General features: G+C 37.0%; 1 protein-coding gene across 1 annotated transcript in view; it reads left to right on the forward strand.

Annotated features, from left to right (window-relative positions):
- Positions 1-26,872, forward strand: part of ADGRV1 (adhesion G protein-coupled receptor V1) — a 288,101-nt gene that overhangs the window by 96,695 nt on the left and 164,534 nt on the right. The window contains exons 48-75 of the mRNA XM_065656969.1: positions 550-716; positions 799-942; positions 1,398-1,505; positions 2,012-2,264; positions 2,935-3,057; positions 3,266-3,488; positions 3,953-4,157; positions 4,933-5,079; positions 7,647-7,902; positions 9,517-9,725; positions 10,408-10,581; positions 11,000-11,182; positions 11,927-12,106; positions 12,719-12,883; positions 14,191-14,308; positions 14,858-14,981; positions 16,133-16,271; positions 16,393-16,578; positions 16,887-17,119; positions 17,593-17,741; positions 17,842-18,040; positions 18,537-18,756; positions 19,907-20,146; positions 21,455-21,604; positions 22,452-22,925; positions 23,697-23,840; positions 25,076-25,247; positions 25,632-25,767. Of these exons, the coding sequence (XP_065513041.1) occupies positions 550-716; positions 799-942; positions 1,398-1,505; positions 2,012-2,264; positions 2,935-3,057; positions 3,266-3,488; positions 3,953-4,157; positions 4,933-5,079; positions 7,647-7,902; positions 9,517-9,725; positions 10,408-10,581; positions 11,000-11,182; positions 11,927-12,106; positions 12,719-12,883; positions 14,191-14,308; positions 14,858-14,981; positions 16,133-16,271; positions 16,393-16,578; positions 16,887-17,119; positions 17,593-17,741; positions 17,842-18,040; positions 18,537-18,756; positions 19,907-20,146; positions 21,455-21,604; positions 22,452-22,925; positions 23,697-23,840; positions 25,076-25,247; positions 25,632-25,767 (5,221 nt within the window). The remainder of the gene's footprint in view (positions 1-549; positions 717-798; positions 943-1,397; positions 1,506-2,011; positions 2,265-2,934; positions 3,058-3,265; positions 3,489-3,952; positions 4,158-4,932; positions 5,080-7,646; positions 7,903-9,516; positions 9,726-10,407; positions 10,582-10,999; positions 11,183-11,926; positions 12,107-12,718; positions 12,884-14,190; positions 14,309-14,857; positions 14,982-16,132; positions 16,272-16,392; positions 16,579-16,886; positions 17,120-17,592; positions 17,742-17,841; positions 18,041-18,536; positions 18,757-19,906; positions 20,147-21,454; positions 21,605-22,451; positions 22,926-23,696; positions 23,841-25,075; positions 25,248-25,631; positions 25,768-26,872) is intronic.

The following is a 26,872-nucleotide window of genomic DNA, read 5'->3' on the forward strand; positions in this document are numbered from 1 at the left end:
TTAACAGGGAAAAATGGAAACACCTAATTTTGAACACAGATGAAAAACCCTGTCTGGCTCAGCAACTCATCTAACCTACATGTAGGTTTGGGACTTTAGTTTTTGGACTTAATTCTGACAACAGTTCTTTTTTCTATAAGCCAGTTGAATGGCTTGAGGAGTTTAAGGATATTAGTGCCATGACTGCCTGTTGTGATGAGGAGGAGAAGGAGGACAAACACCTATATTTTCTAGTTCCTTTTTTTTTTCAGTATTGATATACAGCTAATTTTCTCACCAGCTAAACTCCAAACTGAGTCATTCTGAATTGCCTATGCATCTTCCATATGCAGCTGTAATAAATGAATACATTTATTGCTTAACTGTCATTGCATCTTCACTACTGTATTTTTCCCATGCATTTATATACACTTATAGCAACTATTTATAGATAACTTCAACATTTCTGATATGAGGTCTGGTTTTGGCAGGTTAATCATGAAAATGTCATTGAAAACGACCTCAAGAATGAGGTAATAATAAACAGTATTTTCTTCCACTGTATTGCAGGGGGTGGTATCAGTGTCCTGTCTGTCTTGCAAAGTTTTGTGGAAGAATCAGCATCTAGCTGGTGTTTCTTTACATCAGGAGAAGTTCTATATGGTGTTCTGTTGCGTACACCTCCTGCTACGTTTTCTACTGTCTACCAGTGGAAAGGAGTATTTGTTCCTGTCGAGGTAAATGTTTTTTTGCAGGCACCCATCATTATACTTAATAAAGAATCTAAGTCTCACTTTTACTTTTTTACTCCTCTCTCAGAATTTCAGTATGTGGAATCCTAAGAACTGTGTGTCTTTCCAAATCCGTGCCTCTCCCTACCTTGTGATAACTCATGGAGGAGACAGGCAGGGAGCTTCCAACAACACCGTGTATGCATTCGTGGCTGGACACAGACTCTTGAAGGTAAATCTGTTTTGCTTAAAAAAAGACCTTGGGATGCTGTCCAGTCTGGCCATGTTTTAGAAGAAAACACTTTCTTCTCAGTTAATTCAGGGCCCTAACACAGTACGTGACTTCAATGATATAAGTTTGTCACAGCAGGTTGTTTACTGCGTTTTTTTAATTTATATTTTGGGGGTGGGGGAAAATGACCTTGGAAGTGGGGAAAGAAACTGTGGAGGCATCAAGACATAGAACATTGCCTGAAAAATGTATGATAAATTGTATTAATTTTGTAATATATATACACATATGCATACATTTATATACATTTTGTACAAATTATAAAATTGCACATATGTAATTTTATGAAATGTGTAGATTTACATGTAATTTTCCAAATTTTAAAAATAAACATGTAAACTTGTCATTTTAAATGACAAACACCAAATGCCGTTTTTGTCATATTTCCCTCACAGACACAGACTCTCTCTATTCTGGATACCAGACAGGTGAAACATTTTTCTGTGGATGAAGAAGAATATTTGATTTTTGTGAGTCACACAAACAGTTCCAGTTCCATCCAGGTTAGAACATATTTGTATTCCCTGGCTTTGATGTGGGTAGTTTGTTCAGTTTTGAGTTTGAAATATGAAGGGATAATAAAAAAAAACAACCAGCCAAGTCTAAGTATCTGTTTCTGAAAAAGTACTTATGGTTCTATTGTGGATGTATAATTCTTAAAATTCTAGACTTGTTTAACTGTGCCAATACTCTCTGTGTTAACATATAATTTGTATTTAGTTTGATTTTGTTGCTAATGTTATTTCTGTTTTGAAATCTAGCATGTTAAAAACCTATAAGAACAGAAATAGTTTCTGACCATAAATCTATTAATCTGAAGAGCAGGCACAGCTGCTTGTAGTAAGATAGTTACTTACCAATGCGCTTTTACCTTAATGTATGGTCCAGCTTAGAAATGAGGAATTCCGTTTTTTATGAGTCTTCCCAGTTTTTCAGTGTGGCACTTAATTTTTCTCCTCTTGGTACCTATTATGAATATATAAGGAAAAAATATTTCATATTTCTGCAGGTTTTCCAGTGGAATAAAGAGGTATTTGTTCTGCATCATCAGCTTCCACTTTCCGGAGCTCTGAATATTGCGTTGTTTGCTAGAGGAGGTGTCATGTACCTACTAGTTTCTTTGTCAAATACCAGCCAGAACGTCCTCTTGTACCGGTGGTCAAATAATGAGTTTAGGAATCTTCATCAATTACCTGCAAAAGAAATAAAACACATGGAGGCCTGGATTTCTGGATCTGATGTCTATTTAATTATTGCAAAAGGTATTTAGGAGAAGACAAACACTGAGTTTCCTAAGTGTATGCTGGTTAGTTTGGTAGGAAAGGCATTTGGGGTAAAAGAGTTTGGATGGGGATTAAAGTATTACTGGGGAGTGACAATTCTCTGATGGGCATTTAATCAATACAATCTCTGTTTCGTCCCTCAGAAAATAAAAGCATCGGATTTGTTCTCAAATACTTATTAAACTAATGAAATATTTTCTCAAGAAAAACAGGAAGCAATAAGTATTCGCCTAGCTGCTGGTTGCAGCTTTTCTGAGCTTTGTGATACAAAAGGTCATTAGTCAGCGAAGTACATATTTTCAATACAAGTATGACATTTAAGCATTTTTTGACTGCTTCCCTATGCCAATTGAGAAGTTTATGTTGCAGTCTGTAGGTTTCTTTGTAATTTTGTGTTGTCTACTGGCAATCTTAGTGTTCTTATATGTGAATGTGTGCAGAAAAGCGCTTAAATGATGTTAGTGGATGAATCATCCCACAGAAACCAGTCCTATTATAGAGTTATGCACCAAGTAAAAAGGAAAATACAATAATTGGTCTCACTTTTTAATTAAAGCTCCCAAACACTACGTTTTGAATGGCCACCAGTATGCAATTTAACTAACAGGCAGCAAATGAATGTAAGTTTTGTAATTTTGCTCATTTGCAGAATCTGGAAATTCTTCTGAAATTTTCATATGGGAGACAGGGCAATCTACCTTTAGACACTTTCAGTCTCTTCCAATCTGCACTGTAAGAAACATCCATGTTTTCAGGCCTCCTTCAGGTTTAGGTAAGACTTAAATTACGATATTTATTCAAATCCTGGTTTATAATGCTGGAATTGCAGAAATGTATGTGCTCTTTTTTTTTGTATTATTTATCAGACTTTAAAATTTACTATAATCATTGTGATACCAGGGGAATTTCTGGCATTATAAGGAGAAATTCTGAATATATTATTGAATATATATTTTTTTTCTCCTCCTTCCTCAATGCAGTTCACATCCTCCTATCCAGTAAGAACACAACAGCACTGTATTCTTGGAGCTCTGAAGAAAACCAGTTCTCTGTAATGCTGGAAGCCCCATGCGCAGATCACGTCACTTCAGCTACCGCAAGGTCTCTGAACTCCAGTAAGAGCTTGATTGCTCTGTCTGTAGAGTCCAGCTCTCAAATTTATGAGCTGACCTCTATCTCCAACCAATCAGATTTTATACCGAGGTAGGTTTTTCTGTTTGACATAACTTTCTCCAAGCTCTAGTATTTCTTTTTTCTGTGATACTGTTTTTGTTACAGTAGAGAGGGTTATATACTTCTGTGTGTGGTGTGCTTATTAACACTAAAGAGAATTTTTACGGGTAGGTTTAAGATAACCTGAAGCCAAACAGCCTCACAAGTGGCTTTAAAACCTGGCAAGAGAGGACTTGCAGTTATGACTTGATTTTTTTAAAAAGGTTAAATAAAATTACTTTCATAATTAATTTCACTTATTCTATGATCTGTTGTCATTTAAAAACAAACAAACAAACAAACCTCGCAACTTTTAAACCTCAGTTACTTCCACAGGAATGTAAACAATAATTCCAGCTCCAAAAATGCTCATTAAATTTACAACAGTGCTTTCAAAGTTCATTAATCAGCTACCCTCAGTTTATAATTATTTGATGTGTGTGTTTTTATGCTAGTTCAGGTGAATTGATATTTGAGCCTGGTGACATGGAAGCTGTGATAGCAGTCAATATCCTGGATGATATCACCCCAGAGGAGGAAGAATCCTTCAAAGTGTGGTTGAAAAACCCTAAAGGAGGTGCAGAGATAGGTGCTCATGGTTTTGTTAACGTAATTATTCCTTCCAATGACAATGCCTATGGAGTAATCGCATTTTCTCAGGTAAATCTTCTAAGGGAAATAATTAAAATATGTATATATTATTTCCGAATAATGGAACACAAATGTACTAAAACTGTAGGCTGGAGCATGTGACAGGATTGTTTTGCTAAACTCTTGTAGCAACCCAAGTTAGAAGCTTTTTAACATCCATTCATCATTATGTCACAAGATGAGCCAGCCTGCCAGAACAAAATCATTTATTTGGAAAAAATGTCAGACAGAAGGTATTATTTGAAGTGGCTAATACTTAAAATCACCAAACACTGTAGAAGATGAGACAGCTATGTAGCAAATGCATACTGAAGATATAAAACACAGAAGAGTTGTTACTGAAATGAAACATTGCATCTGGGCTTGTGTGAGAAGCGTGAATAACAGTAAAGTAACAGCAGTAAAAATATGTCTTTCTTGAAGGTCCACTTGTTTGTTATCTGCTTCATACAATTTGGACATAAAATACTATACTAAAAATAAAAAAAAAAAAAACAAACACAAACAAACACAAACAAGCAAACAAACAAAAATCATTGGGTTTTTTGCCTCAGGATGAAGATGCCTGACATTTTAAATTCTTATGTCCACGAAACCTGGGAGTATTGACTACCTCTGAAAATTAGGGCATATAAATTTAAGAATGCACGCATATTTAGCTACTTAAAGTAGATTAACTTATGGATGCTCAGTGTCACTGGACCCCATTGAATACCTGGATCCCTAATGAGACTAATCTTTATCAGAAAATAATGTTATGGTTATGCTACTTTATGTTTTCCAGAGTTCTTTATTTAAACACGTTGAAGAAGTGGAACAGGACAGCTTGATCACCTTGAATATAGAACGTTTAATAGGAACATATGGACGAGTTACAGTCAAGTGGATCGCTAATGGGAGCATAAGTGACATATTTCCAGCTTCGGGAATGGTATGTAATATTTTCAGTGATATTAGGGAAACACTGACTGTATTGTCTCAGCAGGTGCAGATGTACTGAGGGAGGATAGTACATGTCAGATTGCCCCATTCTGTTAATTACTGCTTCCTGGTCCTTTGCTGAGATTTTGGCAATTTGCACTTCTGGCTGCAGCATCACTGTCACTTTTCTAGAACCAGATATTGCAATGCTGTCCAGGCACTACAAATGTGTATCTGCAATATCCTGTTCTCATCTTCCGTTCTTCCTTCTGTGAAACCCAGCTGCTGTGTCAAATCATCTGCATTGATGGGAATCTGGTAGCATTTGCTTTTCCTCCTAATCTTGTCAATGCAACTCAGAGCTTCAGTGGTCCAGGAGAATGTCACAAATGCCAGTTTTCCCTGTTTCTGAGACTGCTTAGATTTTCAGCTGTGTTAAAATCCAGTGTTTCCTGCTAGCCAAAATTCTCAGTATGCTTCAGGGTGGACAAACGCCAGGTTCTTCAAGTCAAGGGCCCCCACCTGGTGGCCACCTGCAGAAAACGCAAAGCCCTGTGGTCTTTGAGGCTGCAGAGCTGTAGCACAAGCCACAGCTGAGGGAAGAAAGGGCCGAAAGACTGTAGAGATTAAATTTACACCTGGAAATAATGGATCAGAAGTAAGATAAAAAATTTAGAGAAAGATTGACAGAGGGGAAATCAAGGATGCTAAAACAAGCATACTGAAATTATTAGAGTGTTCCTTGAGCTTTCTAGATGGATGCTACTTGATTTTCCTGCATACTTTTGCAGGTAGGAAGATACAGAAAGGTAAAGGCATGATGTTGTTCACTGAAAATTTCCATTTATCATTCAGCATAGGTGTAGCCTAAGTGTTTATAGACACATCTTCCTTGTTGAGAGATGCCTAATCAGTTGTCAGGCCTTTTGAATTTAAAAATAAAAATAGTATAGATAGACAAAGCATTTCTCAACCATTTTATCTGAAAACAAAATCAACAGAAAAAATCAGCTCTTCATAATCTTTGAGAAGTTGTGGAGATCCTAGAAGACTGGAAGAAGCCTCTGTGTCACCCCATCTACAAGAAGGGCTGAAAGGAGGATCCAGGAAATTACAGGCCCATCAGTCTTACTTCAGTGCCTGGGAAAGTTATGCAATGAATCCACCTGGGGCCGTCACAAGTCAAAAGAGGCATGTGATTGGGGAAAACAAGCACGGATTCATCAGGGGCAAGTTGTGCTTGACAAACTTCATCGCCTTCTATGACAAAGTAAACTGCGTGGTTGATGTGGGGAGAGCAGTGGATATTGTCTACCTGGATTTCTCCAAGGCTTTCGATACGGTTCCCCACAGCCTCCTCCTTGGGACAGTGAAGTGTCGTGGTCTAGACGAGTGGTCTCTGCAGCGGATGGAGAACTGGCTGATAGGCTGTACCCAGAGCATGGTGAGAAATGGCTCCTTTTCAAACTGGAAACCTGTCACCAGTGGAACCCAGGGATCGATGTTGGACCCACACTTTTCAACATCTTCATGAGTGGTCTGGATGATGGGATCAAGTGTACTCTGGTGAAGTTTGCTGATGACACCAAACTGAGTGGGGACGTGCACACTTTGGAAGGGAAAGCCACCCTGCAGGAAGACCTGGATGGACTGGAAGAGTGGGCTGACAAGAACCTGATGAAGTTCAACAAGGACAAGTGTAAGGTCTTGCACCTTGGAGAACATAATCCAGGAGCGCAGCACAGCTGGGATCTACCTGCTGGGGAGCAGCTCTGTAGAAAGGGACCTGGGGACCCTGGGGGACAACCAGCTCACTACGAGTGACCAGTGGCTGCTGCAGCAAAGGTGACAAAGGGGATGCTGGGCTGCACCAGCAAGGGCATCACCAGCAGAGTTAAATAAATCATTATCCTCCTCTACTCAGCACTTGTCAGGCCACATCTGGAACACTGTTTGGTTTTGGTCCCTGCTGTGCAAAAAAGCTGTGGCTGGTCTGGAGGGGGTCCAGAGAAGGGCCACAAAGGTGATCTAAGGACTGGGAAGCTGCCACAGGAGGAAAGGCTGAGAGAACTGGGCTTGATCAGCCTTGAGAAAAGAGGCTTAGGGGAGACCTCAGCACCATGTTCCGGTACTTAAGGGGAGTATTTACAAGGAGTCACAAGGAAAAGATGAGGGGCAATGGGTACAAGTTACTCCTGGGAAGACTCTGGTCAGATGCAAGAGGGAAATTTTTTACAATGAGAACAATCAGCCATTGGAATAATGTCCCCAGGGAAGTGGTGGATTCCCTAACATTGGACATGTTTAAGATTCAGCTGGACAGGTGATGGGCCAGCTTGTCTAGACCGGGCTTTTGCAAGAAAGGTTGGACCAGATGATCCTTATGGTCCCTTCCAACCTGGTATTCTGTGTTTCTGTGATTACATTTTATAGATATATGTATGCATATATGTTATGTATATGTGTCTGTGTGTGTAAATTTTTTTAATTTATAGAGTTTTATAGAATAAAGCAGTTGGTCCAACAACACTGAGAAGAAGTTTGACTTTTTTGTTTTCCCTTCCTCTAAAACTTTAGATTACGTTTTCGGAAGGTCAGGCCCTGTCCACAATCACCCTGACAATTCTTGCGGACAGCATTGCAGAGCTTTCGGAGACAGTGGAAATCATACTCACCCACGTTACCACCGTGGGTGTTCAGGACACCACAAAAGGAGCTGTCATCGATCCTAAAAGGGCGAGGGCTGTACTTACCATTTTACCCAGTGACTCTCCACACGGTGTGATCGGGTGGCATATGGAGTCTCTCTTTGTTGAAGTCACAGAGCCAGAAGGTAAGTCTGTTTCTTGATTTTTAGGAAAAAAAAAAAGTTTTTTCAAAGTCAGCATTGTTTAAGCTATAACAATTTTTACACATATATAACATATAACACTATATTTTTTTATATATATGCATTTTTATTAAAATTTGTAGCAGAAATATCCTTTAAAATATGTAACTGTGCTGTTTCATTACATTTTGTGCTGTATTTCACACTGCATATATCGATATTATCCAGTCTTTTTTTTTGTAGGACCTAAGTTATTAGAATCTTGTCATCTTGTGTTGCAGATCACTATTATGTAAAATACTTCTATTTAGGCAAAAAGCTGAACTTGCCCATTTAAAGGGATTAGCATACTGTTTAAAGTAATTTACACAGAAAGACTTTCCTCATCAACTGGCTCAAAAAGGGAAGCATTTTCCTCTGTGGGATAGGGGAAGGTAGGAAGCAGTGCAAGTGAAAATTCCATTTCAAGGAAACCAAATTGTTTTTTTTTTTCCTTCTTGCCAGCTGTGTGGTTGATTGGGTCATGTCAGTTTTCCCTCCAGGCACCACATGAAATTTTAAAGGGACCTCCCAGCTGGTTGCTCTGGCATTCTCTGCAGCCTGGTGGTTTTCCAGCAGCCACCTGATGGGCTATTCATACTTCAAAAGCCCAGCTGAAATTTCCTGGCAATTTAAAATTCTACGCAAATTTAACAGATAAAATTTATGAAAAGTACATTTTCCACCAGCACATTATTGCAGACAAAACCTTCTCCCCAGTTATATTTTAGAGTGAATTAGTGTTGCCTCTTTCTTTACTGACTGAAAGTGTTGTGAAAGGATGCTGTTGGTTCCTAACATACACACACACATGCACATTTTAAACATTTATACTTTGAAGTTTGGATTCAAGGCATGTTCTTAGGTTTCATTTGTTGCACATTTTTACAATCTTTAAAGGTTGTATTTTTAATGAATTGTATACAGGTGCTAAGTGTGAAGTAGTATCTAGTTAATACAAGTGACAGAAACTAGTGTGAAGTACAAATCCTGTTGCTTTTTATGTGTTTGTATTTCTCCAGTCTATTAGCCAAATGTTGTTTGGTGGTTTATTGGAAAAAAATTGCAAATCTGCTTTTCCAGAAGGGATCTGAGCCTGACTGATGCAAGTGTATCTCGTTCTCTTCAACATTTGAGTTAAGGAAATGTAAAATTTACAGCCAGAGTGACTGTCTCCAATGCTGCTTTGTGTATTAGAATCAATAGTGATCCCATAGGCATGTAAAGGCAAAATAATGAGATGCGAGTTCTGAAGGAAAACTGAATAAAGATGGCAATGTCCAAGTAACGGTTTGTATAGCAAACATTTAAAACTGTAAATATTCTGCATTTTGCTCTCTTTCTAGATCCAGTTTTAAAATGCTTTCCAGATGTTCTCACTGCATGTTGTGTGTGTTCTCACCACTCATATGCGCTCATTTGCCTGAGTCATTGAATTATCCAAGTATTGTTGTGTTGCTAAGCAGGACTGAAGTGGGCTCTAGCAAGCAGCCCAGTGCAATTAGGTGAGCTGAAAATAAAGCAGGGCAAGAGTTAAAACAACCATGTCTTGGGGTTTTTTTCTGCTCCTTGTTATAGGGCAAGTGAACTCAACTGCTCTTACTTTACAAATCGTTCGAGAACAAGGGTTTGTTGGAGAGATTGCCGTTCAGCTGAGCACCATGCCTAACTTTGAACTCCCCCTCTCCAACCAAGCAACAGAGAATGAGGATTATGTTCTGGAAAAGAAGACAATCATTATGGTAGAGAACGCAACAACAACCTCTGTTGTGGTCACTGTTTTGCCTGTGAGTAGGCTAACAACAGCTTTACCTAATAACGTCTTTTAAGGAACAGGAAAGTGGTACCATTTCTATACCAGAAATAGGAATTAGCATTCTAGAAATGGCTGAGGTGGGATTCTTGCCTTTTCAGATGGTTGTATATTACTAAGAATTGTAGCCATCTCTTTCAAAAGAATTGAAGTACTTGTCATTGGGAATGAACAAAATTCTCTGTTTTGCTGTAGTCCCCAAATTAACTTATAATAATGACAAAGAAAAAAGCAATAACTTTAAAAAGGCTTACTTTGCTTTATATACCTCTAAATAGATATGTTTTGTAGTTCAGGAAATGTTATTTTTTTGCCAGAAATATGTATATTCTTTAAATATGTTCAGAATGGAGATATTGCTTTACAAGTTATGGATTAGTTTCTGAAATCTACCTACCTTTCTTATAGGTAGGAAAAAAAAGTGGCAGCCAGCAATATTTTCCACCCTTCTTACAGATCCAGAATCTGGCTGCCAACTTCAGTTTCTAAAACTCAGCAAAAGTCCTCGCTTTCACCTTTCTCATGGTGTGAAGCAAGGGATTGGTCGTATGGTCCCAAATACTGGGAATTTTTGAACAGTAAGCAACCTACAAACAGCTTTCTGGACGTATTAGAGTGTTTTATTAAATATGTGACATTTAAAAATTCCTTTGCAGGACAATGTTCCAGAATTACAAGAAGGATTTATAATCAATATTACTGATGTTCAACTGGTTGATTCTCATGCTGGAGGGCAGCCAAGTGTGAAGAGGCTTGGCTTGGAAATAGCTGAAATAACAATTGAAGAAAATGATGATGCCAGAGGAGTATTTAGTTTCAATGTTACAAAGGTAAGTAAGTCTGAATGAAAAGTATTTAAAATAGCATTCCAGCAAAAGAGTCTGTGTTTTCAGATCAGTTTTGATAGTATTCCAATAGGCTTTGTGACACTAAATTGTTCTGGATAAAAAGGCTAGAAACCAGACAAACAATTCCTTCTTAAAAGGTTCTTCCCAATTAAGATGTGGAATTTATTAGGAAGCTGGAAGTGCTGAAACTGGTGTCAGAATATTCTGAAAGGGGTGTCAGAATGTCATCTAATCCAGACTTTTGCTCATAGCAAGGTCAATGCTAAGTTCAGAACAATTTGAAACTGATTATGTAGTTCTTCATTTATTTTACATGCAAGTCAATATGCAAAAAAAATTAAAAAAAGGAAGAAGAAAAAAAGTTCCCGTCACACTCAGCCATTTCTTCTTGAATTTACAGGATATAACTGGAGCTGTTGCTGGTTATGAGGTGCCACCACCACAGAATATACTGAAACTTCCAGTTGTTCGACAGGCTGGGAGGTTTGGGTCAGCAACTCTCTTCTGGGAAGCCATTCCTTCAACTGCCACCTTTGAGGACTTCACACCGTCGTTTGGAAACCTGACATTTGCAGATGGGCAGGTATGCACTTGCTGACATTTTCCTGTTTCTGGGTTACTAGTTTAAGAGTTTCTCATGTTTTCTTCCAGCAGAATTTGCATCCTTTCATTGATAACTATTTATGGCCTTATGTATGTGAGTGATGCTCCTGACTGCAGTTTTTTAACATGGAAAAGCAGAATATTCATAAGCATTGACTAGACAGGGTTGCATGCCTTTTGTACCTCCATAAGTGGGACATAATTTCTAATCATAAAGCCTGTTACTCTAAAAATTGTAACATAATGTCTTCTCTACAAATACTCAGACTAAGCCCGTATGTTCCCTTAGTTACATTCTACATATAGTTTTAAATTTCATTATGCCCCTGACAATACCTGGTGTACACCAGGGCGGTTGATTTCAAGTGGTCTTTGGAAAATAGAAGGTTATACTTTGTTAGCAGAATTTTGGCTAAAGTACAATATTGTCTACCTGCACATGCTGCTGAGTATGAAAGCAGGGAATTCTGCTGGTTTTTATGTAGAAGATTTATGTTGATGAGCTTAAAAACCATTATTGAAATTTTCTTATGTTATTGTCAATATACAAGTATTGTAAGAAATAAGCACAACAAAAAATGTGTGTTTATTATTAGATGAAATTTACCTGTTTTACATTTCAATTTTTTTCAAGCAATTCATGGAATGTTATAAATCAAATTTTGTTGCTCTGGTTTTGTTTGTTTGATTGTTTTGGTTTTGGTTTTTTTAACAATTTCTGCAGGCTACAGGAGAAATAGAAATTACAATCATAGATGACAGTGAAGTTGAATTCCTTGAGATATTCAAGATTGCCCTGCAGAGGGTAACAGGTGGTGCAAGACTTGGGGATGACACCCTGGTAACTGTCGTCATTCCGCCAAATGATTCCCCTGTTGGAGTATTTGGGTTTGAAGAAAAGAATGTGAGTGTGATTTGGATTTTCTGCAAAAGCTGGGTATTAGGTTTGTGCCATTAACACACACACAATTTTGTTGTGCCTTCATTGCAGTGGAAGACACAACTCTTTTAATTGAAAGGCATATTAGTGCCTGTCTTCATCTAGCTGTGTAGGATGGTAACAACGATGACAGTGCTGCAGCATAAATGTAGATTTCTGCATGTTCAGTATGCTAACAATTCAGGGCATCCCAAGTAAGATTTTTACTAGTCTGTTGAATATTCAAATGCTTTTGTAATAATCTGTATCAGTGAAAGTAAAGTTTGGAAAGAGATCATGAAACATATCTCATCTTAGTTCTTGTCAGTGAATGATTCTTCTGCTCTCCATGTTGCTGGTGCTGTGCCTGCATGTGACTCATTGTCTGTAATTGTTTTGAATCACAAGGCATACAAAAATAACTCGAGTGACTAATCTTTGCTAGCAGAATTCAACACATTTGTTACGTCTGTTATCTTCCTGTTGATTTTCACTCTTGTCCTAATTTTACATGGCCATTGGTAATGTTTTTTTGTTGTTTGAGTCAGCATCAATGTCTTTTGCTACAGCCTTTTCTACGTCCTCTTTCTTCATCAGGTAACAGTGAAGGAGCCTCAGACACCTGATGACTCCGCTGCAGTTGCATTGCTCACGGTGAGCCGGAGTCAGGGAGGACGAGGAGCAGTTGAAGTGCTGTGGATTCTTGAGGAAGCTGCAAGATGTGATCTGACCCCTCTGAATGGTACCCTTCACTTCAGTGAGGTATTTCTGATGTTGCAATAAATTGTTTGCTATTAGATTTAGAAATTCTGTCTTCTTCTTATGTGTGTTTGCATGGTTGTTGCTATGTGTTCATAAAAGTAGGGGCTTACCAAGTATTAGAACACCAGAAAAAGGACAGTTTGAGCTGATCAGGATAGCAGTATGCATTTTTTTTTTCCAAACAGAAAAGGAAAGCTGACATGCATTTTTAGGGCAGCATAATGTAATCATCAGGAAGATAGGCTCTTCAGATCTGAATTGTTTTTACAATCGAGAAAGAGGAAGAAAAATGTACTGAATATGAAGAATAATTACAGGAACATTTATACCATTGCAGTATCAGTTGATTGAAAGAGAAAATTGAGATTGAAAGAAGGAGAAGGATAAATGAATGCTCAAAATGTGCAGATTTTATAAAATAAATATAATACCCTAGTGACTTTCAAACTGGACAGTGTTATTTGATTTGTCTTTCATGTTAGGTTAATGATCTGAAGTAAGAGGCTTTTAAAATATTGGATATTGTCAAGCTACTTTTGTTATCCCAGTATTGGTCTTTTACAGTCTACTCAAAATACTTACCAAAGAACACTGGTTTAAGATAAAGCAGAATCTATTCTGTCTGTACAAGCCTATTTTTCATCAAACAAATAGGCATACCAGTTGTTTCTTTCACTTTTAATCAGCTGGAAAAGCTCATTAAAAGACCACCAGTGTTTGGCAAAATTTTGCTATCATTTTGCTATCCTTTCTCTACTGATAGTTCTGGACATTGTTTTTTCTTCCTGAATTCCTTATATATGCATGCAGGTAAGAATACAAGTATGTAAGTATGGTGTACTGAAATTACACAATTTGTATCTGCTTTTTCCCTATATTCTAAGTGTTTACTATTGCTCACTGACAAAAATGTGGATGAGATGGCAGTTTGTTATGACCTAGTATATCTGATCTTAAAAATGTTAATCCTTAGAATGTATGTATTCTATTGAATATGCACATTCTGACAGAAAAGATTTTGTATAGAAAGCTTCCTCTAAGTTGAAAACTCCTATGTGGCTATAATTTCAATTGTTATTCAGTTGAAAATAGCTAGGGTATTTTTGAGCTGGCGCAAAATATTTTAGAGGCAGTTTTTACTACATTTCAGCCAAATCAGGAATGTCATATTTAAAAAATATTACAGAATATATCTACCATGTGCAACACTTGATTTGTTAAAGAAAAAAACCTTTTTTATAATATCCTATTTTGTTTAGTGTCGCTTAATATGTATATGTGTATCTTCTGGTCTTTATGTGACACAGACTGAATCCCAGAAGTTGGTTGTTTTAAACGCAGTACAAGATGGTCTGCTGGAAGGGAATGAAACATTTACCATTCAGCTGGTTTCTACTGGTGATGCGGAGATATCTCCTCTACATGGTAAAGAATTAACCCATTACATTCTATTTTGAGAAATTTCATATGAGAATTCCAGTACGTCTGTTCATATTATTTTAGTCTGCAATTCTTATATATTCTGTGTGCAGCTAGTTGGTAGCAGTTTTGACTGTCAGTCTTTTTCCCTAAGCTTTTTCCTTATCTGAAGAAATCAAAAAGAATTTTAGACCACATTTTTTCCGTCTAAATCAAGTGTTGGTGTAGACTTTTGTGTTCAGATAGTCAACATTGTCTGTAAAGAATTGTTTAACAAAAAGAAGCAAAAAACAAAACCAGGTTCAGACCTGTAAGAATCATAGAATAATTTCATTTGTAAGAGACCATCTAAGGGGGTCATCTGGTTGAATTGCATTCACAATTAGATTAGGTTGCTGAATGCCTTGTCCACTGAAATTCTGAATATCTCCAAGGTTCGGGATTCCATGGGCTCTCTGGGAAGCTGGTGCTTAAACATTCGTGTCACAAAATGTGCAAAAAAAAATCTCAGTAGGTAGTTTTGTTTTACCATGAGAAGCTTTGTTCTCTTCATAGGTGTTGCAACCATCATTATTGTGGGTGACGAAGGTGCTTCTGGGGTGGTTGGGATAACCCATTCATCCCAGCATGTTCTGATTGGAGAACCTTCAGGAAATTATAATGGAACTGCTCTTATTAGGTGGGTACGTCACTCATTTATCCAAAGGAAGGACAACAGCTCTGTTTCAAAAGCTATGAGTCTCCATATTTGGCAAGAATTTCTTGAGTGCTGCATTTCATTATCAGTTCTAAAATCAGAAGTCTTTTTAAAATTAGATGCTTGATTTTAAAGAAGGGCAGAACATACTATGTATATATCTTTTCATTATTGCTGGGGAGCTTTAAATATGTCTTCAAATTATTTACAACATGGATTCATTAGAGGAAAGAGGATTCTGATCAAAGGAATAGGGGAAGGCAATCAATTATGTTTGAAGATGCTTTGTGCTTTTCAGGATTCAGTTCGGGATTCGTGCTTGAACTGAAATTTGGTACATTGTTATGATGGTTAGCATAACCAAAGCAGCAACTGGGTTTTAGTTGAAACAAGATGCAATTATTTCACTGCATTCAATCAGCTGAAAACAGGATGAAGAGATCACAATGTTACCACACCTTCTAAGAGTATTGGAAAAAAGGATTACAACACTTTCCCTTAGTGAAACAGCAAATATAAGCAACAAAACAGCTTCTCATGCTGCCCTGAGAATCCCAACAGACAAAGGGATACTTTGTGCAGCAGCAGTTGTAGAACATGTGGTAGATCATGGTATAGACAATTTCTTGCCACACTTTAGTTCACCAAGACTGATGTCATGAATAGGATTAGTCTCTAGGTTTTTAGACAAGCAGCAGACAGAACATTTCTCACGCGATCTCATAGTACTATTCTCATGTCTTTCTGCCTTAAAAAACCAAACTACCTGTGGGCATTACCCGTAAGTCCCATTTCCCTTCTGTTTTGCATGTCTACCTCCTGAAAAGCAGAAAGGTGGCTCAGTTTTCAGCCCCCAACTTTGGGCTGTATATACAAAGAAACTGCGAAGTGCTTGTAGTAAAAATACAGCTCAAGATGCCTCCCAACACAGGGAAGTAAAACAGAACTGCAGACATGTTATTGCTTTGAAGAGGTTATTGTAAAGATCTTAATAGTGACTTAATACATTAAAACTCAAGCTTCACAGTGCTGATAGCATTTCTTCCATGCACAACAATATCTGTGCTTTCTATCTCTGGATTTGGTATCAAATATTAAGGGTAGAAGATTAAATCTGTGTTTGTGTTCTGCAGCCTGACACGTGGCCCAGGGATTTTTGGTGAAATCATAATATATTGGAATATAACACCCTCTCATCACACAGAATTTATTGAGACATCGGGGACCTTGACAATGCGAGACAGGCAGTCTGCAGCAGTGGTTCTAATACAGGTACGTGAGAGATTTTACACCAGTAGCTATTTCAAGTTCTTCCTTTTATTTAGCTAGCATCTTGATTAGAAATTAGTTATACCCCTCTACCTGGAAATGGTTAATTGGTTCTTCTCCCTAGGCTGTCGATGACAACCGTCCTGAGGAGAAGCATTACTACAAGTTTGAACTAACTGGAATCAGTGATGGAGGACTCATAAATGAATCTAGCAGCACAGCAAATATTACCATGGCTGCCAGTGATTTTCCATATGGAGAGTTTACATTTTCACGAGAAATACTGCTAACAACAGAAGAAGAAAAATGGGTATATGGTTAAAATTCCTTCTTACGTAAAATATTGATAGATACCAATATTGTTGCTAGATTTATACTTAACTTTAGAAAAAAAAAGTCAAAGATTTATTCTGCATTTATCGTAGCACAGTCTGTCTGAGGCTTTTGGTGTTTTTTAATACTCTGAGAAAGACGCCTATCTGTTAAATTATGTGTATTCTGCGCTTACTAGAGCAAATTGTTACCTGACAACCATTGAAAAGGTGCCTTTATAACAGTCTCAGAACAGTAACAGAAAAACAAAGCCATCTTTTAAAGCAAATGTCCTCTTTCCCTCAGGTTAACATCACTGTTGTGCGTTCCAGGGGATCCTATGGCAAAGTGCATCTTTGCTTTCAGATAATAAATGGGACTGCAGAGGAGGGAGTTGATTTCACTCCCACAGTAATGGAACTGTTATTTGAACCACATGAGGAGAGTAGAATGATTTTGGTTGAAATTCATGATGATGACTTTCCTGAAGGTCCTGAAGACTTTTCAGTGATGATCACCAAAGTGGAACTCCAAGGAAGGTAAAGATAAAATTATTTATAAGCAGGAGATCAAACTGTATTTGGAATCTGATCTACCTGCATAAAGTCACCGCTGGATTTCAGCTGTTTCACTGTAAAATTTTGTAGGGCAGCTATAATAGCAATAATAATATGAATTGGATGTATGGGAAACCAAATTATTTTAACATTAACATGAAGATTTTGCTGATTAAGATTTATTAAAGCTGAAAGTCCATACATTACATAGAAGTTGTCAAATCGCGTGAAATTAAGTAAGAAAATATAACGTGAAAGAAAAAGTGAAAGATTCATATTTCTGTGAAGAAACTACCAGCTTTGCATATATAGTTTGAAAAAGTGTGACCAAAAATCTTCAGTGATAACTGTCAGAAAATAAAAGCTTTGCGTGGTAATTGAAAATTGTCATATCTGCATTGCAATACTTTCACAAGATTTTTTTAATGTAATATTCCTTTTTATGTTCTTGCAAGTGGATTTGATTTTACCATAAAAGAAAATGGTCTACAGATAGATCAGCCCCCAATAATAGGAAATATCTCCACAGTACGAGTCACTATAGCAAAAAGTGATAATGCAGAAGGCATCATAGAATTTGATCCACAGTATATCCTACTTCAGGGTAAGTTTACTGTAAGTTTTTGCTGTGGTTTAGAGGATAAGCCTGTGGCTCTGTCACAAATTTTGAAATAAAATAACTTTTTTGCCAATTATTCTTACAGTGGAAGAGGATGCTGGATTAATCATGATACCTGTTGTGAGAAAGCGTGGGACATACGGTGATGTAACAGCCGATTTCCTTTCTCGAAGTATTTCTGCACTTCTGAATGTTGACTATGTCATCCATAATGATTCTGTCATATTTTATCATGGCCAGAACCAGACTTTTATCTATATCTCTATCATAGATGATGAAGAAAGGTAATTAATTTTTCAGATATTTATTCACTAGTGTACTTCTGAGAAATCCTTTTTTAGCATGTGCGGTATGCCTGTCTGTAGAGTTGGAATTGAAAAACAAATTTCTGCAGCCCTGAAATATCACCTAAATTTAAAGGGGGGAAAAAGAAGCTATTATTGGAGTTTCATAGTGCCTGTTAAATTTTATGCAAACAAATACATTATTTTTACTTAGATTATCAGAAATTTTGGGTGTTAATAGTACTGCTGTGAATCATAAAATATTTTGCTGTGTTTTTTTTTTTTTATTTAGCACGCGTGGAAAATAAACCAATATTTTTATTTCAGATATCACCATTCTATGCAAATGGGAGGAATCTTCTGCTGTATGCTTACAGAGATGACTTCTGTATACCTTTAACTAGATCCAGCTGGATGCATGGTTGAATTACTAAGCATAGTTTTATTTTTTCGTTCTTGTGTCTCAGAATGTCTTTTTTTTCTTTTTTCCACGCAGCGAATTTGCAGAGCAATTTGAAATCCAGCTGACGGGAGCCACTGGTGGAGCAGCCCTTGGGCTCCATCTACTGAGCCAGGTCACCATTGCCAAAAGTGACTCCCCCCAGGGCATCATCCGATTTCTCAACCAAAGTCGAATTACTCTTCCCAACCCCGATACACTGACAGCAGTATTGCTGGTGCTGGAAAGGACGGGAAGATTGTTTGAGGAGGCACAGGTGGGCCCTGGTTGTCAAAGACTGAATGTTTTCCAGTGACAAGGTCAAAAACCTTCTTTTTTTGCTGTCAGGGGCTTCCTTGTGACTGATTTCTAATAGGATAGTTGCAGCTTTTCATTAAGCGTGAATTCCATATAGTTGTAGAATAACAGAAAATATTGTTACTCCTTAGATCTTCTCTTTCTCCCCCTGCTTTTTTACTTTTATTGTGGTGCGGTGTACTTTATTTTGAACTAGCTCTCAATCGCATTGAAAATATAGTTAATTTCATGCACCACCACTAATTTAATTTAATTCGGTTGACTTACTTGCTAAAGGTGGTCATTGGTAATTTTTTTTTTTCAGTAAATTGTTTACTATGATTTCTCTAGATATTTTTTTTACTCTGTACAAATCACTGACAAAGTGAAAGTAGAAATATGAACCAAGGTAGGGCTTTCACAGTCTGGGCAAATGATTGGAAAATTGGCATTAAAGGCCATGAGCTACTGCCCTCCTCATATAAAAATTGCCTTGGTCTTCTTTGACTTTTCCTAGAAGTCATTGGAGAAAACTGAAAAACAATTAAATGCCAAAATAATAATTTTAAGATGCTGAATATGACCTCTTCAAAAACAATCTAATTTGTGGGAAATTTTGAAAATTTTCTAGCTTTTAATTGGCCTGAAGAAGTGTCAATCATTATTTGAGGCATTACAAACTTCTATTGCAGAAAATATTTGTCATTTTCAGTCTTGATATCGCACTTCCCACGGAATGGTTCTGATCAGGATATTCATTTGGTGAGCTTTGCAAAACAAATTGTGAAAGGAAGAGAAAAATAAACTGGCCTGTGTATTTCCTGTGCTACAGAAATCTCAGTTTCTTTTCTTTTCTGTAACTAATTTCTAGAATTTAATAAACTGGCATTGTGGCTAACTAACACTTCAAAATTTCTATTTTTAATGGGTTTTTTCCAAAGGATTATATATTTTCCCACATAGAATTAATTATGAATATTATGTGTTCTGTAATAACAGCATATATTTATATAGCTTGTTACTAGATGCAAGATTTTTTACCTCACTTGTGTTACTCTGTCATTTCCCCCCACCAGGGAGGCTGTTATAATATGTCACCACTGTAAATATGAAACTGGTATCTTCCACAGATTAATTGGGACATCTTGGGACCCAATTCAGAAGAGGTTTTATCTCCCCTGAATAGTGACATTGGTGACCCTGTGAACGGATCTTTCTATTTTGGAGAAGGAGAAGGAGGGCTGAGAACTATTAATCTACAAATTCATCCTCATGAAGAAATTGAAGTTCAGGAGATCTTCATTATTAGGCTGAGCCTTATGAAAGGTGAAGCAGAACTAGATCCTAAGGCAAACAGCATTACACTAATAGTAAGTCATTATTGCTTTTCTCTCTTCTGAGATCTCTGTTGTTATCGGTACTTATCCTGCAAAGCTTTTAAAAAGTAATCATAATTATTGCATAGTTTGTCATTTGCCTTTTTTTTTTGTCTCCTCTACTCCTTAGGTGTATTGTTACAGCTTCACTTCTTTAAAAAAAGGCAAAGAATCTGTTACTAAAAGTTGGTATATAAGTCCTGACTTAGCCCGCTTATTTGCAGATTTTTGTGGTTCTCTTTGGAGAGAGCATGGATTGGGTCCTCATTTCTAAATGTCAGTTTGTTGTTCATCCCTTCTTGACCTTTTGTTCTCCTCCAGCTATCATATATAAAATACAGAATCCATCACACTGCAAGAGAAATGCAGAATTTTTTTTGGAGACGGTAGGAGTTGTCAAAAAAAAAAATGCTCTAGAGATACTGCAACTGAGGAAATATTTCTAAAGCTGTGATAAGAAGCCCACAAAAAAATAAAAATTGAAATTTTTGTTTGTTTGTTTTTTCTGGTCTGTGGAGTGTTGATGAAGCTAGCTCCTATTTTCACAGACTCTTCAGTTTCTCCTTCAGGAGCCCAGGTTCATTCCTGGACTGGAATCTTTCACCCTGCACGCCAGTGAATTGGTTTCTCAAACCACACTTATGTTGCAAGTGCATTTTAAGTCAGTTCATGATGAATTCTTGTTGCAGCTGGTGATGCACGCAGGTGGATGTTGATGAGCTCCGTCCCAGAGGGATGAGTTTGCAAATTTAAAAATTGTTTCTGTAAAAACATCCCAAGTTGCCTGAACATTTCCTGCTTTAATATCAAAATATTCAGATATAGCATTTGAAATAAAACTCTGTCCTTTTCTTCCTTGAACAGGGGCACTGAAGCCTCAAAAGGGGACTTCACAGTGTCTCTGTTGTCTCAGTATCATTCTAATTCCTGTTCAATTTAGATCCTGCTTAAGCTTCATTATGTATCACTGTAGGATTTTCTTATGAAAGAGCAAGTCACCCATAGTTTTCATATGAACTCTTGTTTTGTGTGTATGTGCATGTTTGTGAACATGAGTTTGATATCACTCACTTCTCATAACTTGATGGTCCTGTCTGCCTGGTATTTTTTTTTTTTTTTTGCTCAGATTGTCTTCTAACTACTGATGTATTCTTGAATCTTCTTAAGAGGAGAAAACTCAATAGGAAGAACTAATAGATATGTTCCCTGTAGCATCTAGCATTGACAATCTCAATGTTTTGAACAAGAATACTACTCACTTGACATTTCTGATTTTTTGTTTGTTCGATTACTTTTTTACAGATACAGAAGTTTGGTGATCCCAATGGAATTGTACAGTTTGCTCCTGAATCATTAAGTGAGAAAAACTTCACAGAACCATCTGCAGTGGAAGGGCCACAAAGTATTACACTGTTTGTCAGACGAATTCAGGGCACTGTGGGAAACATAACGGTATTCTCATGCTCTTCCTAATCAACATTGCAATCTGAAATCATCCTCTGTATCAATGCATGGAGGGAGATCTTATTCTGTGTCTTTCAATTGGTTATTTCTCGAACTCATTTTTGAAGTGTTGCCTTTTAGACTGAATTTAGCAAGGGCTCAGCTCTAGTACTTGTGATTTGTAGAGTCAGATTCAGTCTCCCCTGGTCAGTGAAAAAAACAGAAAAACAGCACTGTAGTGCTTCTCTCGCTTTCTCTCTCTCTCTGCCCCTGTGCTTTCAATGGGAGAACAGAAGAGACCAGGCTTCCATAGTGAGCTTTCTTTGAGATTCTCACAATTTACTTTTTTTCAGCCATATGTAAAGGTAAGAATCAGACAATTTTGAATCATCGTTTACGTTGTCTTTACCTAAAGTTGTTTAGAAGTCAGCATTTTCACAAGTACTCATTTATTAAAAAAAAAAATAATAATAAAAGCATCTGCTGTGTTTAATGAGAACTCTTCACGCCTTTCTGTTGTGAGGAATTCTGGAAACTGGAAAAACAGCAAGGATATCTTAATGTAAAAATAGAAATAATTTCAAGAAATTGTTCAGAGATTCTGTATAGTTTTACATAAGTATCCAGAAGATATACAAAGGAAATCTTTGCATTTGCATTACTGCTGGAAGAACAACACACCATTTTGTAAAATAGTCTATGTGCTTCTTTCTATGCATACTTAAAACAATTTTTATTTTACCCACTTAAACCCAACCTATTCCATATGCAATCTATACTGAATCTTGAATGTGAAAGTTTCTGACTCTATGGGTAATATTGCCTTCATTTTGTGCATTTTCTAAATAAATTTCAGGTTTACTGGGAAATACGTAGTGAATCTGACATCACAGGTGACTTTCTTAGGACAGAGGGATCTGTTGTCATTGCTGACCAGCAGAGCACAGCTGAGATAATCATCCACCTGTTACCTGACGATGTTCCAGAACTGGATGAAAACTATGTGGTGCAGCTGATTTCGGTAGAAGGTGGAGCAGATTTAGACCAAGAGAAAAGAATTTCAAAAATCAATGTGTTTGCAAATGATGATCCTTATGGAGTGTTTGCCCTGTACCCTGACCAACAGTCAGTACTCGTAGAGAGGAACCTGGATCGGTATGTTCAGATCAATGTAACTCGGCATGCTGGGGCATTCGGAGACGTGATTGTTGAGTACCATATCATGTCTCATCATGAAGAAGCACTAATTGAACCCGAGAATGAGGTGGGATACCTCACAATAAAAGATGGTGCCAGCTTTGGAGTGAAAAGAGTGCCAATAAGCAACCAGGTCTGTGTTATCCTTTTAAGTCCTATGGTATCTATTTTTTTCCCTTTGTGTTCATCACAATACAGATGTGCTGGAATAAGATACTAAACTCTCAATACTGTCCACTGTAAAGAAGCAGAAAAGAGAGTTTTGGTATAATGAATTTTCTATTTATGGACTAGAACTGCATTCAAATATCACATTTTCAGATAATAACTGCAAAATCACTCTGTGCATGTGTTCAAATATTCAGTGTTTCCTTCCATCGTTGCTTTGTGTTACTCTCAGTTCAATATTTCAGTATTTTATGTATTCAAATATTCTTTCGAGTTTTTCTTTTGGATTGTAAATAGTGCTCTCTCAGTGCTGACTCATGAAGCAGCAGGTAAATTCACCTGCACTTGCCTGTGTTCCCTGGTTGTTATTATTATTACAGTCTTGCATCCACGCTTACATCCTTTTACATCTGTCTTGCATCTTTTTAATCCTGAGAATTAAAATCAAGCTGAGACCCACTATGTTAGATACAATTCATTAAAATGGCAATACTTGCTCTATAAACTCATGTTTCAACTAACTGCTGGTAAATTACAATCACAATATTGCTGTTTTAGCTGTGTTTCTTTATAGAAACATAAGCAACAAAACACTTGTCTTGAAAACACTGCTCTTTCATGCAAACAGAACAAAATCTGCCAATTGTTCTGCTACTTAACTCTTTGAACTGGTGGTTATCATGTTTTTTAGTGGAATTATTTTTCCATCATTTTAATTACATTCTTCCTCTCAAAGGCGTTTATTTTACTGGGCTTGAATTTTACCCTGGAACTGACTAACGTACGCCTGGTTGGGACAGGTGCCAAGGATGTGCCTAAAATATTAGGAAAAGCAAAGTCAGCCGTTCTGCTTGTTCCTGAGGAAGCTGCCAATTCACAGGTCAGTAGACTGGCTGCAGTGTAACTTTTCTACTGCAGAAGGAAGGTACGCTTCATTACAAAATGCAGCTGCTATAAGAATTCAATTTGCTCCTTAAAGTTTTCATCATTGCAACCAATTTAATGACTGACAAGACTGTTCCAGTTATTACTTGTACTGTATATTGTCTTTTTTTCTGATACAAATTCATATAGAGATGTGTAAATACAGTTTGAAAATGTTTCTTCATCTATAAAATGTAAATAGTGTAAATATTATGATTTATTTATACTTTTGTTTACATGAAATGGAAGTTCTGAGACTTAGAGGAAAATAGCTAATTCTGGACAATGTTATTCCTTTAAGTACAGAAGCTCCAAAGTAGATAAGAGCATGTATGCAGTATCGTGTGCAAAAAGAGGTGGAGGTCATGCTGGGTTTTAATGCAGTTGACAGTATCTTTGGCTAATCACTGAGTGGGAAATTTTCCATTTGTCTACTTTGTATGAGACTGAAAAAGGAGAATATGCCTGTTCTGATCTGGTGTATGTGCTACAGTTCCCTTTTCGTGTGTCAAGCAGAGACAACAGCATGCTGAGTTTTTCTCTCTTAAATTTTATTGAAGTTTTTATTTAATGATTTTAATTGTCTTGAAGCACTGTTCTGTCTTTCAATTTGTAATTGAACTTAATTCAAATGGTCTTTCTGTAAACATTGTTTACTACCATATATCCATTTATCATTCTTTTTAGAATGTGCGAGTTATCCTTTCATTCCCATTTGCTGGTCAAAGAAAGAAAAGTAGACCATACTACCAAGAATAATTTTGTGAGCAATGTAGTGTGACAACAACTTACTTTTCACTGGACAGACAAATAATACTTTATTTTAGACCTGTGTGTATCTGTATGGTACTACAGCTATTGCCTGTGAGCATTAAGGGCAGGTTGGTTTGAAACAACAGACACAGAATGCTATATTCAGTGTTTTCAGTACCAAAATGTCATCCATACTGGTTCCTTTTTTCCCTGAGATCTAATTCTCAGAAGTCTAAGATTTAGAAATGTTGAAGAGTTGTGAAGGAAGCATGTATACATATATATACACAAATGTATATGTATATGTACATACATACATTTATATGCATGTGTAACTATTGTTAAGATGCCTACCTTACAAAATACAGTACTCTTTCACAAATGTTATTGCCCACTTTTGTTCCACTTTCGATAACAAAATCCACTATGTTTCCACAGGTTGGCTTTGAATCTGTGATTTTACGACTTACAGACATGATAGCAGGGACAGGCCAGGCTGTCATCACCAGAAAAGGAGTTTATGGCTCTGTCGTCGTGAGCTGGATCTCAGGATACCCACCAGACCTGATCACTGACGTTGCTCAGTCAGGCAATATTACTCCTCTGTTTGGTGAGTAATTATCTGAGGAAACAGCTACAAAAGTTGCATAAGTGGTGATACCACCTTTTAGTTATATATACCTCTGTACATTTTCCGTATTAATAAAAAGTCATTAGATTGGAATTGTATTGTCTAATTTTTATCTGTAAGGGATGTGTTCATTTTATGAGCAAAAAACCCCTTAAACTTCATAGATACACGTCTGGGAGGCAGGCATGATGCTGTGGCCCTGAAGGACAGCTTCATATAGGAAAGACCCTTATCCAGTTTTCTTCTTCCTAAATGGAGTGGAATTGTGATTACAGTCCGTACTTCAGCACATTCCCAGATAAAAAGAGGATTCCTATTGGATGCTTTTGACTTTTGTTCTCTCTCACTCTCTCTTTCCTTCAGGTACTGTTGTATTTTCCTCTGGTGAGCAAAGTAAAGTAATTTCATTTCAGGCCACTCCAAGCCTAAATAAATGTGAGTCATTTGCCATCACTTTAACAGCAGCACACAGCAATGTGTCTGGTGGAGCTCGCCTGAGGTAAGGATGTTGCTTATATTTTTGAGTCGCACCAATGCCGTAAGAATTATGACCTGTGTACAGACATACACCTTACACAAATCCCTGTTATTATTATGGGCAGCTAGTAACTTGTAGTCCATTCTTTGATAAGTTTGTATATCTTGTCTCAGGTGAAAACAAAGTGATCTGGATCTGACCTGTTCAGAACGGAGGCTTTTATCCAAATCCAGTCTATTTCATAGGCACCTAGAATAATGGAGACAGTTAAGAAAATTAAGATCAACAGTTTTAGCCAGGAAGCTGAAGAATGAAAGCAACTCCTAACGGTTTTCATTAGTGTCCCTAAAAATCCATATTTAGAAGGTCTTAGATAACAAATTATTTAAAATAAGTAAAATAAAACAAGAAATGCTCTGAAAATACCTAATTTATATAAAACCTTTTTATTTTTTAAAAAACCAAAACCATTACATTTAATGTAGTTTTTCCATCTCAGATAAGTTGTTATCTACTCTTCAAAATATTTTCTTTTCATTCATCCTTAGCCATTGATAGCTAGAAGTGGTATAAAAAGAATGGACATGGAGTAACATCGTGTATGGAGAAAGGTTTTGACTTTGCCGTGTTACAATTACAGTGGCAAATCTGAAGGAAGTCAGGAATGAACTGGATGGATAAATCCTGAGATTGACCCCGTCTCCTGGGCTTGTCTGTCCTGTGGACTGGTGTCCTCAGAGCCCCTATTTACCCTGTGAGTCAAATACATGAAGTATACGAGAATGACCTTTCCTAGAAAAATTAAGATTACATCCCATGGAGGGTAAAGGTGGCAATTACTTTGGAAAGTTTTTGGCTCCCTTAGTGATGGAAAGGGTCTAGTTTTTTAACCAAAATCACTGTAATTTTACTGCCATTTGATAGCCTCTAGCACTGAATAATAGGTCAGTTCTGCAGACAGGTATAAGACACAAGGTTTAGCAAAGAGTTTTGCCTCTATGCTTATTTTCTAATAAGAAGGGGATATATTTAATATGAATGAACTAGAGCTTAAGTTGATATTGATAATAGGGCTCAGATCTGGAAAAAAATTACTGTGAAGGGACAGTTAGTATGTCAAAGCCCC

The sequence above is a fragment of the Caloenas nicobarica genome, chromosome Z, assembly GCF_036013445.1.
Source record: "Caloenas nicobarica isolate bCalNic1 chromosome Z, bCalNic1.hap1, whole genome shotgun sequence".
Taxonomy (NCBI): Eukaryota; Metazoa; Chordata; class Aves; order Columbiformes; family Columbidae; genus Caloenas; species Caloenas nicobarica.